Below are 13,411 nucleotides of genomic sequence, written 5' to 3' on the forward strand. Positions count from 1 at the left end.
CACGGATATGTTGATAATAAGTAGACGGCAATCTAAAACCATCATACCTAAAATAGTAACAGCATAACAATGCCGTATTCCCACATCAAGTCAACTCTAATGCACCTCAACACCGAGCGTAAATTGCCGCTGTCTTATCTGATCATAAATCAGTGCCCGACAATTATATTCATTGCTCCGCGCGTCTCTAACCAATAGTATGTCAGTGTGGAACCACACACCACTAAACCACCAATCCTATGCTTTGTTGTCTTAATATTGGAGTCATGCGTCTCCAGCCAATTGCATATCAGTGTGGAGCCACACACCCCTGAAGCACCAATCCTATGCTCTGCTGTCTAAGCATTGAAATCGCCATGTACGTTCATGTATTAGTAAATACTGTGCATCCCACAAACAGCGCTATCACGCTGTGTAGGTAAATAGAAACCCACTAAGAGTGACCCATAGTAAGCAAAAAAACTATATACACAAGGAGCCTACCAAATTTCAAAATAAATTCACAAACAAAAAATGCTCCTAATATTTATATGTCACCTTGTCCGCATTAGAAACCCCATCAGAGCCCCTCATAAGCTGGAGAGTGTAAATATAAGCGCGCAAAAATATCAGCAAAGACTATCAGTCTGAATAACAACTGTATATTGTAACCTGATAACACAATTTGTGAATGTCGCGACAGAATCGCAATAGGTGCACCCCATACATAATAGTGTGTAATGTGGCAACAAGTCATTATCAAAGTCTAAACCAACTACTTTAACCTAAGCATACAAAATTCACATTTAATCCTAAAGAGTGACTTATATGACCACAACAACGTGTGTCTATGTGGATCCTAATATAATCCAGTCACCCAAAAACCCCCGTGATGCCCTCTCACAACAAAATGACAAATAAACATGAATAGAAAAATTATCCAATATATGGATGGATAGCTCCAATAGTGCCTAGACTAAAACCAAGATCCTGGACATCCTAGGGACAATAGAAATGGTGCCGGCATTGAATCATGCTGTGTACAGATATATGCCCCCACAGCCAAATACTCTATTGGCACCAACATGGTTTTTGCTGGCCACGGAACGTTGTAGACCAAGTTAAAAACAATAAGTTCCTATGTTAAAAATACCCACTGATGAGATCATTGTCATAAGAGGAAAATAGTAGCAGTATAAGGAATAGTAACCATAGTAACAAATCAACTAATATACGAGAATAAGTGCATACTATAAGTATAGCTATAAGGAAAAAACAGGAAAAAGTAGGTCCTATCAGATTCGTGGATCCTCATTGGTATATATGGATCAATAGACTCTCATTATTATCGATGGATTAATGAGCTCTCATTTATAGATTAATAGGAATGTTTTTGACAGAGGGACACTGCGAGTCACGGACAGATTTGAAGGTGGGGCTGGATGAGCTGTGACTCATCTGACCACTGGTTAGACGGATTGGTTGATTGGCTGAGCTAGCCAAGCATTTTGTGTTGACTAACGCTATTGGCTATTCTTGTTGTGTAGATTTATGCCACACGAGCCCCACTCTATATTATGATTTACACCCATGGATGTCTCTATAAGGTTAATAATCATTTGCTGACCTTGGACGTTGTTTTTAAACACATTTGCATACACTTTTTTCACTTTTAGATGCTCATAGGAATAGACTCTTTGTTTGACACATTTTTTATCCTATCATCTTGTTTGACTTTTGATCTTTAGCCTATCAGGAGACTTGTTTCTCCAGTCCTAACACGCAGATTGCACTGATTGGTTCTGAACACAGGGGAGGGTTTTATTCACCTTTATAAGTTTGCCATGTTGTATTGTGGTTTGTCAGAGGAAGGGACTGTCTTTTTGTCCCGAAACGTCACAAATAAAATTGTTTATAACACAGACGGCTGAAGTCCAGCGAGTGCTTATCTTATCTAAAACTATTGAAATATCTCTATAGCACCCTGGCGGTTGGCGAAAGATAGTGAGAGTGCACACACCTACAACAAAAATTTTGGAAATACATTTTGTGCAGTGCACCCACAAAGGGGCTGTTTTGGAATTCCTTCCCCTTATATTTATAGTCAAGATGACTTCCACAGAATCTGCTATCAGTGATGTGCCCACCATCACTTTAGAAGATAAACACGAGGACATTTTCACCTTTACAGATGAAGATGCTGAAAATATCCGTTTTGGTTCCATAGAGGAACAACAAGTGGAGGAATCGTACCAGTCAGTATACAACACCTTAATTAAATTAAAACAGAGAGAGGTTGACCTGAACCTACATGGCACATACCTATCTGATTATCATAAACGACGCATGATCCCTAGGGGGTTCAGGATTAGGAATGTGCCCACTATCGGACGATCAAACACTGAATTTTGCATTAATTGGTGCAAAATTCTTAACAAGTGCTCCTTTGACCTTATGCTTCTAGTAATAAGGGAGGTTGGTCGGCTTCTGAAAGACATTAAGACGGAAATCACTATATACGAAACAGAGAAACTACCTATTTTAAGAGTTGATACCAACACAGATTGGATAAGTAAACTGGATATCCAATTAAAAACCTATAAACAAGAACTGATAGCCTTTAAGAACAGGAAACTACAGACGGTCAATCAAGACTACTCCTATAAAAGTATCTACAGATGGATGATGGCACCGGAGGATAGACGGGCATTTCGGCCTCGTCGTGAAAGAAGATTTACTAAAAAGAACATGACGACGGTTGATTCTAGCTCTGGGGATAGTTCTGATCCTGATATTGACCAGGGAGCCACTGAAGGATCCTCAAGTGGGGTTACAACACGCTCCAGAGGAAGCCGTGGTTACCAACAGTGGGACAACTCCAAAAATACTGTTACATCATTACCACCCAGCTCTGGAAATCGTTTTTTAGGTCGAGGCAGAGGCCGCACACGAGGAGGGGTGGGGGGCATTGCCCGCCGCCCTCCGACACAGTTGTAAAAACAAACATGGTGTTTAACATTAGCAATCGTACTCTCAATGAGGCGGAAATGAGTCTGCTAAACAAAGGACTATCATTTATACCAGCTACCAAGAAAGATGATTTTGATCTATTTATAGATATTCAAAAATTTGGGAGAAATCTCAGATTAAAGGAATACTTTGGTACTGGAAACGATGAAGATATAGATAGATTCAAACCAAAAGGGTGATTTGATCCACATTCTAATAATGCTACCATCCAGACTGTCACCAATTTTTTAGTGGAACAGATACCTAAAAGATCGGGGCAACGTTGGTCCGACAATTTGACTAAAGAGGAAAGACTTGCCATTGATTCACTACAGAATGACTCTTCCATCGTCATACGCCCCGCCGATAAAGGCGGGGGTATAGTAGTCATGAACACTATGGATTACAAGGCAGAAATCTTAAGACAACTATCTGATACAAATACATATCAGCCTCTTCCCAGTGATCCTACAATACTACTCAAAAAGAGAATTGATGCTAGCCTACAGCAATGGTTAACTGAGGGTCAGATTACCCAGAACCACTACAGTTTTCTGAAACGGGACTTTCCAGTGGTTCCTATACTATACACACTCCCCAAGGTTCATAAGGACATCAAAAATCCCCCTGGTAGGCCGATTGTGTCTGCCAGGGGTTCTCTGCTCCAACCACTGGCAGAATATGTGGACTCCTTTCTACAACCGTGGGTGAAGCAACAGAAATAGTATATACGTGACTCCACAGACTTTATGTCACATTTATTACGGATCACAGACATGAAACCAACTGACATTTTGGCCACACTTGACGTTTTTAAGTTTGTACACGGTTATACCACACACATCGGGTATAGCAGCTGTGGCCAAATGTTTAAGACGAGTACCATATATTGGCCCCTCTGAGGAGGTATTGATTAAACTTTTGGACATATGCCTCTCTGAAAATTATTTTCGATTTGACAAGATCTATTATCTGCAAACCTCTGGCACTGCGATGGGGTCCAATGTGGCCCCATCACTAGCTAATCTCTTCATGGCTGATTATGAAGTCAATACATTGAAGATATTTGAAAAACCAGAAATAAAATATTACTGTCGATATATTGATGCCTTGTTTTTGATATGGCAAGATGGTCCAGATACACTGAACACATGGATTCAGACTCTAAATGAGATCGACAGCACAATCAGGTTCAGCTATACTACTAACAGTGATGTCCTGGACTATTTAGACGTTAGGGTCTTCAAGAATGGCACTAAATTGGGAACCACCTTATATAGGAAGACAACCGATCGAAATTCAATCCTACATGCCCGCAGTTGCCACCAACCCAGTCTAATTAAAAACATTCCAAAAGCACAATATCAGCGAGTAATAAGAAACCACACAGAAGATGAGAAGTGCCTAACTCAACTTGAAGAAATGACGCAAAGATTCAGAGAAAGGGGGTATAGTCAAAAGGTGCTTACTGAAATGCGCACACTGGCTACTATGCCTTTAAGAATTAACTCTGTGGAAAAGTCTAAGTCACAACAAATGACGTTTGTAACCACCTACACACCTGACAAGAACCTGATTACTCAAACCGTGAAAGAAGACTGGAAATTATTGGAGGCTGACCATAATTTACCCTTTTTGAGATGGAAGTCGCCACGGATTGGCTACAGAAGAGGCCGGAGTCTTAGAGATCTTCTGATGAAGATGGACATAACAGATACCACACAATCAACGTGGCTCAGTAAAAAACCGGGGTGCTACAGATGCTTAGGGTGTGTCACCTGTAATGCGATGATCACTGGGACATACTTTCAACACCCAGAACGCAGGAAGAAATACAAAATTAAACATGTGGTGACCTGTACCACCACGTATATTGTATATCTCTTGAATTGTCCATGTGGCAAATATTACACCGGTAAGACGACAGACGATGCCAGAACCAGGATGGCAAACCACCGGCACAGCATCAGATCGGCCATCAATAACGGGAAATCAGACCAACCGGTGGCTCGTCACTTCTTAGAAGCCGGACACACAGTGACGGACATGAGATTTCGGATAATTGACCATGTTCCGAAGTTGAACAGAGGAGGCGACAGGGCGACAATCCTCCTAAGAAAAGAAGCTAGATGGATCTTTGAATTGGGGACTTTACAACCAAGGGGTCTCGACGTCCATACAGGATGGCAATGCTATCTATAAATGAGAGCTCATTAATCCATCGATAATAATGAGAGTCTATTGATCCATATATACCAATGAGGATCCACGAATCTGATAGGACCTACTTTTTCCTGTTTTTTCCTTATAGCTATACTTATAGTATGCACTTATTGTCGTATATTAGTTGATTTGTTACTATGGTTACTATTCCTTATACTGCCACTATTTTCCTCTTATGACAATGATCTCATCAGTGGGTATTTTTAACATAGGAACTTATTGTTTTTAACTTGGTCTACAACGTTCCGTGGCCAGCAAAAACCATGTTGGTGCCAATAGAGTATTTGGCTGTGGGGGCATATATCTGTACACAGCATGATTCAATGCCGGCACCATTTCTATTGTCCCTAGGATGTCCAGGATCTTGGTTTTAGTCTAGGCACTATTGGAGCTATCCATCCATATATTGGATAATTTTTCTATTCATGTTTATTTGTCATTTTGCTGTGAGAGGGCATCACGGGGGTTTTTGGGTGACTGGATTATATTAGGATTCACATAGACACACGTTGTTGTGGTCATATAAGTCACTCTTTAGGATTAAATGTGAATTTTGTATGCTTAGGTTAAAGTAGTTGGTTTAGACTTTGATAATGACTTGTTGCCACATTACACACTATTATGTATGGGGTGCACCTATTGCGATTCTGTCGCGACATTCACAAATTGTGTTATCAGGTTACAATATACAGTTGTTATTCAGACTGATAGTCTTTGCTGATATTTTTGCGCGCTTATATTTACACTCTCCAGCTTATGAGTGGCTCTGATGGGGTTTCTAATGCGGACAAGGTGACATATAAATATTAGGAGCATTTTTTGTTTGTGAATTTATTTTTAAATTTGGTAGGCTCCTTGTGTATATAGTTTTTTTTGCTTACTATGGGTCACTCTTAGCGGGTTTCTATTTACCTACACAGCGTGATAGCGCTGTTTGTGGGATGCACAGTATTTACTAATACATGAACGTACATGGCGATTTCAATGCTTAGACAGCAGAGCATAGGATTGGTGCTTCAGGGGTGTGTGGCTCCACACTGATATGCAATTGGCTGGAGACGCATGACTCCAATATTAAGACAACAAAGCATAGGATTGGTGGTTTAGTGGTGTGTGGTTCCACACTGACATACTATTGGTTAGAGACGCGCGGAGCAATGAATATAATTGTCGGGCACTGATTTATGATCAGATAAGACAGCGGCAATTTACGCTCGGTGTTGAGGTGCATTAGAGTTGACTTGATGTGGGAATACGGCATTGTTATGCTGTTACTATTTTAGGTATGATGGTTTTAGATTGCCGTCTACTTATTATCAACATATCCGTGATCGGGTCTTTCTCTTGGGTTGTGATCAGTCTGAACACAGTTGTGACACATATGAGTCCCATGTAGACATTTTTCTAATATGATAAATGGGATCTGATTAATAGGAATGTGTTTGACAGAGTGACACTGCGAGTCACGGACAGATTTGAAGGTGGGGCTGGATGAGCTGTGACTCATCTGACCACTGGTTAGACGGATTGGTTGATTGGCTGAGCTAGCCAAGCATTTTGTGTTGACTAACGCTATTGGCTATTCTTGTTGTGTAGATTTATGCCACACGAGCCCCACTCTATATTATGATTTACACCCATGGATGTCTCTATAAGGTTAATAATCATTTGCTGACCTTGGACGTTGTTTTTAAACACATTTGCATACACTTTTTTCACTTTTAGATGCTCATAGGAATAGACACTTTGTTTGACACATTTTTTATCATATCATCTTGTTTGACTTTTGATCTTTAGCCTATCAGGAGACTTGTTTCTCCAGTCCTAACACGCAGATTGCACTGATTGGTTCTGAACACAGGGGAGGGTTTTATTCACCTTTATAAGTTTGTCATGTTGTATTGTTGTTTGTCAGAGGAAGGGACTGTTTTTTTGTCCCGAAACGTCACAAATAAAATTGTTTATAACACAGACGGCTGAAGTCCAGTGAGTGCTTATCTTATCTAAAACTATTGAAATATCTCTATAGCACCCTGGCGGTTGGCGAAAGATAGTGAGAGTGCACACACCTACAACAAAAATGTTGGACACACATATACATATAATGTATGTATATGTGTGTGTGTATGTCCCATTACATTTGCGTGGTGTCAGGACAAGTGTAGACCAGTGTTCCCCCTAAGGTCAGTTTTGTGAGCGGTCCAGCAATGAAAGAGTTAATAAGGGAGCCACACCTTGCGGTCTGCATTGGGTAGTGTTCACTAATTGCTCTAATTAACTGTTTCACTGCTGGGCTGCTCACAAAACTGGCCTTAGAGGGAACAGTGGTGTAGACTGGGCTACCACTTTAGTCCCGGGGACAAGTAGATTTTTTTTTTTTTTTTGAAATTTTCACACCCCTGCACGTGCCCTATGTCCCTAACACACATTACACTTACTCACCTGTGTCTTCCGTCCCTCAGACATGACACACAAATACAACAAAGGTTTTTTTTTGGTTAAGCACACCACAAAAGGACTGTTTAATCTTAACACACATATTGTGGGAGTGCTACCAAAGTGACCAAAACAATTACAAAACAACAAAAAATATTGGTGCACATCCAACCACTTAAATTCACTCTTTCATGTCATATTTGTATATGCTTCTGTCTACCAAATATACTTACATAGCTTCTAATAAGATTGGGATAAACATCTCGCAATAATATGAGCTTATACTTGTGCTGCAAAAACAAATATACCTCTATCTGCTAAATATACTTACATAGTTCAAATAAAATTGGGATTAACATCTCGCAACAATATTGACTTATATTTATGCTGCAAAATTTTTTTTGCTGTAAAAAATGCCTTTAAATGAAATGGGATCTTAGTCACACAATATGATCATATTCTGCTAAGCCAGTTACCACTTACAAGGTGTCAGCATAAATATAAGTCAATATTGTTGCGAGATGTTAATCCCAATTTTATTTGAACTATGTAAGTATATTTAGCAGATAGAAGTATATTTGTTTTTGCAGCTCAAATATAAGCCAATATTATTGCGAGATGTTTATCCCAATCTTATTAGAAGCTATGTAAGCTTATTTGGCAGACAGAAGCATATACAAATATGCCATGAAAGAGTGGACTTAAGTGGTTGGATGTGCACCATTACTTTTTGTTGTTATGACACACAAATACACTTATCTATGCCCTGCGTCCCTCAGACACATCACACATGTACACTCACCTGTGCCATGCATCCCTCAGACATGTCACACATACACTCCCCTGTGCCCTGCATCACTTAGACAAGGCACAAATCTAAACTCACCTGTAATAATATTGTCAAATATTTTCTTCTCTGGAGCTTCAGGCACATTTTGTAACCACTGATCTTCTGTTTCTTCTGTGTTATATGAAATCGTAGTATAATTTTCACCTAAAAAAAAAAAAAAAAAAAAATCACTATATTGAAATTCTATGTACTGTTTTTAACATCACTATATGCATCATATAAAGATAGTCATATTTTGTCTTTTGCACTTAATGTTACATATCTTGTAAGACCAAGGGGTCGATTTATCAAAGGCTTTACAAGCCTTTCGACCCCCTATGGCTGCAGGTTCTCACAAGAGAACCTGCATGCCGTATTTAACAAGCATCAGTCCTAACCTCTTCGCCACATCTAAAATGGTGAAATTCAATCTCCCCGGTCTTGTCTGACCAGAGAGATTAGCACCATCCAAAGATAAGTTAAAAGTGTATCTTTATTGGGACATCTCCAAACACAGCACAAAACACGAAGTTTCGGTCAGATGACCTTAAAGAGGTGAGAGTGGTGTGGGATAAGCGCTCCAGCTAAGTAGAGCCAACCAGATTATTAAAAAATAAAATGAAATAACAAGAGGAACTAATGATAATAAAAGAGAATTTTTATAGTGATTTAAGTAGATAACTAGTTAATGCATACAGAATATGTTAGCATATACTCAATTACATAAGATGCCGGCATCAGTAACAATCAAACATATTAATCATATTAAAAACAGAAAAATACAGCCGATATAACATTTCTAAAAGGTTCCCTGAGTGTTTCTTAAAAATATATACGAATATGAATAAACTTGATAAAGGTAAATGACTCTTAGCACAGTGAAATTTGCTCGGCTAAATGTTACCAGTATTATTTTTAAGCAATGGAATATTTGGTCACAGTATTCAGTGGAGGCGTCTGATCTGTTCAGCCGTTAGAAGTAACTGTGAGTGATGGATCGGGAGGTGTGACGTCACGTCACCTGACTATTGTATTCCTCCAATCTCTGTGATATGCTTAAACACAACAAGTTTGAAATTTGTATCCAATTCTTAATTGTAACAAAGTATACTTGTTTATGTGATGGTTAGTATCAATACTTGCAAGTGTCCAATGTCCAAAGAATCTGTCCAAATTTGAAAAAAACGGTTTGTTTTATCAGCAGCTCTGAATCCTATGGAGTGTTGATCCGTTTGGTTTTATGTCCGTTCTGAAATGTGAAACTTGTCCTTATCCGAAGAAGCTCCTAAGCACTTGGTTTTTAGTGTATATTAGGGCTATGATGGGAGCAAAGGAAGAAACAAGGGGGCACACAGGAATTATTCATACATCGATCTCAGTGTTGATTCAAGGAGATAGAAATGAACCTGTTTTTGTGCCAGTAAAACAATTTAGCAGTTCAATAGCCTTAGTATATAATTGGTTACACACAGGAATTACTCATATGTCCTCCCTCTATATTAATCATAGAGATAGGGATGAACCTGTGGAGTGTAACACTACCAGTAATAAAATTCTGAATTGACAGGAGTAAGCAAATCTACGCGTTTCGGCAGTGTTAGCTGCCTTTATCAAGATGCTTACTACATGAAATTACTGCCTTTTTATAAGGAGTGTTTGATTCAGGACAGGTGTGGTTAGAGGATAGTCTAAATTAACCCTTAAGTGCTTCTAAAGTGAATGTGTTGAAGTCAGTTTCATAGATAGATGAGGTACATCTTATTAAAAAAGAATTTTTCAAAGACAATATTCCATCTAATTTCACTCATTAAGTGTTTTTGAAATGATTGCATTAGGATTAAATACATGAACAAAATACATAAACAGAATTGGAATATTGAATTAATGTTTAAATTTATGAGAAATCCCATCATTTCAGAATGTGAAATTAAGTATAAAGATATAGTCGCCTATATCTCAACATTATACTATAACCAGTTTTTCTTTAATGCAGTTTTTGTTGAAAGTTATTTTTATATATGTAAATATACATTGCTCCAAAGGTTTTTTTCATTTTATTATAATAATCTTGCAAAATTGCAATATCAGGTTGTTCTTTAGTAAGCGCTAAATCAACTTGTCTATACGCTAAGGGGTAAGGGGAGGATGTGATACAAAGTAAAAGTTTTGTAGATATAGCTTCAAGACGGCTATTGTACAGTCTCGTTTATGTTTATTTCGATAGTGTATGAGTTCAATTTTAGTGAAATAATATTTTATATGATAGATGTAATTTGGAATATGTGTTCAACTATTTTGTTTGTCTAGTAATTGTTTATAAAATAGAATTAAGATCAAAGGAACTATTAAGTCCCAATGGATGTACTGTTTTATATTCAAATATGAGTTCTGCTTCTTTTTTTAGGAGTACCTTTTCTATATTTCCCCCTCTCTTGTTCGGTCTAATTTTTTTCATTCCCCAACATTGAAAACATTTAAGGTCTCCATGGTGTATTTCATTGAAATGTTTGTAAAGTATGGTTTTTGTGGTTTTATGTTCTATGTTCCAAATATGTTCTCTCATTCTATCTTTGAATGTGCGACTGGTTTGACCTATATAGAATAAATTACACGAACATCTTATGCAGTAAATTATATTTGAGTCGTTACATGTTATGGTATCCTTGATTGTAAATGTAACCTGTTGGTTGATAAATGTTATCTTTTTAGTTTTATTACTATATCTACAGGATTTACACTTGTGACATGGATAGAATCCAAAATTTTTTTCTTTCTTTAAGTTCATATCTTTTGAATAATCATTTTTTGTTTTGAATTCACTTGGTGACAGATAGCTTTTGAGATTTTTAGCTTTTTTGAAAATGAGATCTGGGTGATTTTTAACTGTAGTTCCTAATATAGGATCCTTTTTGATATAGTGCCAGTGTTTTTGAAGGATGGTTTTTATTTCTTTGTGGTTTGAGTTATATTCAGTTATAAATGGAATAAAATTATTGACATTAGAAGGCATTGAATTATTTGTATATAAATTTTTTCTTTTGTTAGGTTGCTTTTGTAATAAGTTGGATCTATCAGTTTTTCTTACAGAAGTTATGGTTTCTTGGATTTTTTTCTGATTGTAACCTTTATCTGCAAATCTATTTAGTAGAATGTTACATTGTGAGTCATAAGATTCTATGTCTGAGCAGTTTTTTCTGACTCTTAGCATCTGACTTTTTGGGATGTTATCCTTCCACCTATTCAGATGGCAGCTTTGATAATGTATAAAATTATTTGAGTCTATAGTTTTGAAGTAGGTTTTGGTTTTAATTAAATTCTCTACTATCTCTACCTCAATGTCTAGGAAATGTATTGAACTAGTGCTGTGTTCATAAGTGAAAGTGAGGCCTACATCATTAGTATTCATGTCCTCAAGGAATAGTTCTAGAATTTCGTAGTCACCCCTCCAGACTAGGAAGATATCGTCAATAAATCTTTTATAGAGCACAAGGTTCGCTCCCCACACATCATTGGATAGAAAAGTTTCTTCAAAGAATCCCATAAATAGATTCGCATAGCTGGGAGCGAACCTTGTGCCCATAGCGGTACCCCTAGTCTGGAGGTAAAATTTGTCATTAAACATGAAACTATTGTTTTTTAAAATAAACTCAATGCTATCTAGAATAAATTTGTTTTGTTCTTGTAATAGATTGGGATCGTTATTTAAATAGTGTGCAATTGCTTCTAGCCCTAAATTGTGATTAATGTTCGTATATAATGAATTAACGTCACAAGTGACCATTATATAATTGTTTTGCCATTTAATTTCATTTAATACATTTAAAAAATGAGTGGAATCTTTTAAATGTGATGGTAGCTGTATAACATAATTTTGAAGGTAATGATCAACATATTGGGAAAGGTTGGAGGATATTGATTCTATTCCTGATATAATGGGACGTCCAGGGGGTTTGGTGAGATGTTTATGAATTTTTGGCAGAAAATAAAATGTTGGATTTTTTGGAAAATTAACTTTAAGGAAATTGTATTCAGAATCTGTAATTACTCCTGATATTTTTGCCTTATCCAATAACAGATTGAGTTTCTTTTTCTGAGTTTCTATTGGATTGTTTTTAAGACTAGTGTACGTCGTGTTGTCATGTAGAAGCCTATATGATTCTTCCAGGTAGTATTGTACATCCATAATTACAATACCCCCGCCTTTATCGGCGGGTTTTATTATAATCTCTTTATTATTTTGTAATGATTTTAATGTTTTACGTTCATTTGGTTTGAGATTATCTTTTATTTTGTTGTTGATTTCTAATTTCTCTAGATCTTCTTTAACGTTTATTTCAAAATTTTTGATAAAGTCTCCCTTTTCTTGCATAGGGTAGAAAGTTGATTTCTCTTTTAGGTTGGAATGTATATATTTACTAGGTGTGTTTTGTGTTCTAGTGAGTGGAGTAGTTAAAAAGTATTTTTTCAAAGTTAGTTTACGAACAAACTGGTTTACGTTTATTAGTGTTTCGAATTTGTTCATTTTGCACATTGGTGCAAAGGTTAGACCTTTTTTTAAAACTCTTTCTTCATCTATATTTAGTTTATATTTACTCAAGTTGAATATACCAGTGTTCTGATCAATTTTTGAGGTGATTATCTTAGTCTTTTTTGTGGGTTTTCTCCCTCTTCTCCCTCTCTTTCTCTTTTTCCTTTTGGTGTTCCCCAAATGGAATTTTGTGTTTTTGAAGTATTTTTTTGGTGTCCTGTATGTTGTGAAGTTTGTCCTAAAAAATGACTATTGGTTTTTTGAAAAGGAGCATTCTCAAAATTATCATGGGTGTCTGACAAAGGTTCAAAACTATTAGATAAAGGAATTCTCCAATTGTGAGTATTTGTTCTTTCTCTATAATTATTGGAAGATGAGTTTCCTGAATCACGATATCTATTGTGATA

At 37.0% G+C, this 13,411-nt stretch overlaps 1 protein-coding gene across 5 annotated transcripts in view; it reads right to left on the minus strand.

Annotated features, from left to right (window-relative positions):
• Positions 1–13,411, minus strand: part of LOC128657337 (zinc finger protein with KRAB and SCAN domains 3) — a 105,781-nt gene that overhangs the window by 47,882 nt on the left and 44,488 nt on the right. For all 5 annotated transcript variants that reach the window (XM_053711645.1, XM_053711649.1, XM_053711648.1 and 2 more), the window contains one exon: positions 8,534–8,641. In XM_053711645.1, the coding sequence (XP_053567620.1) occupies positions 8,534–8,641 (108 nt within the window). The remainder of the gene's footprint in view (positions 1–8,533; positions 8,642–13,411) is intronic.

The sequence above is a fragment of the Bombina bombina genome, chromosome 4 (genome assembly GCF_027579735.1).
Source record: "Bombina bombina isolate aBomBom1 chromosome 4, aBomBom1.pri, whole genome shotgun sequence".
NCBI classification, from domain to species: Eukaryota; Metazoa; Chordata; class Amphibia; order Anura; family Bombinatoridae; genus Bombina; species Bombina bombina.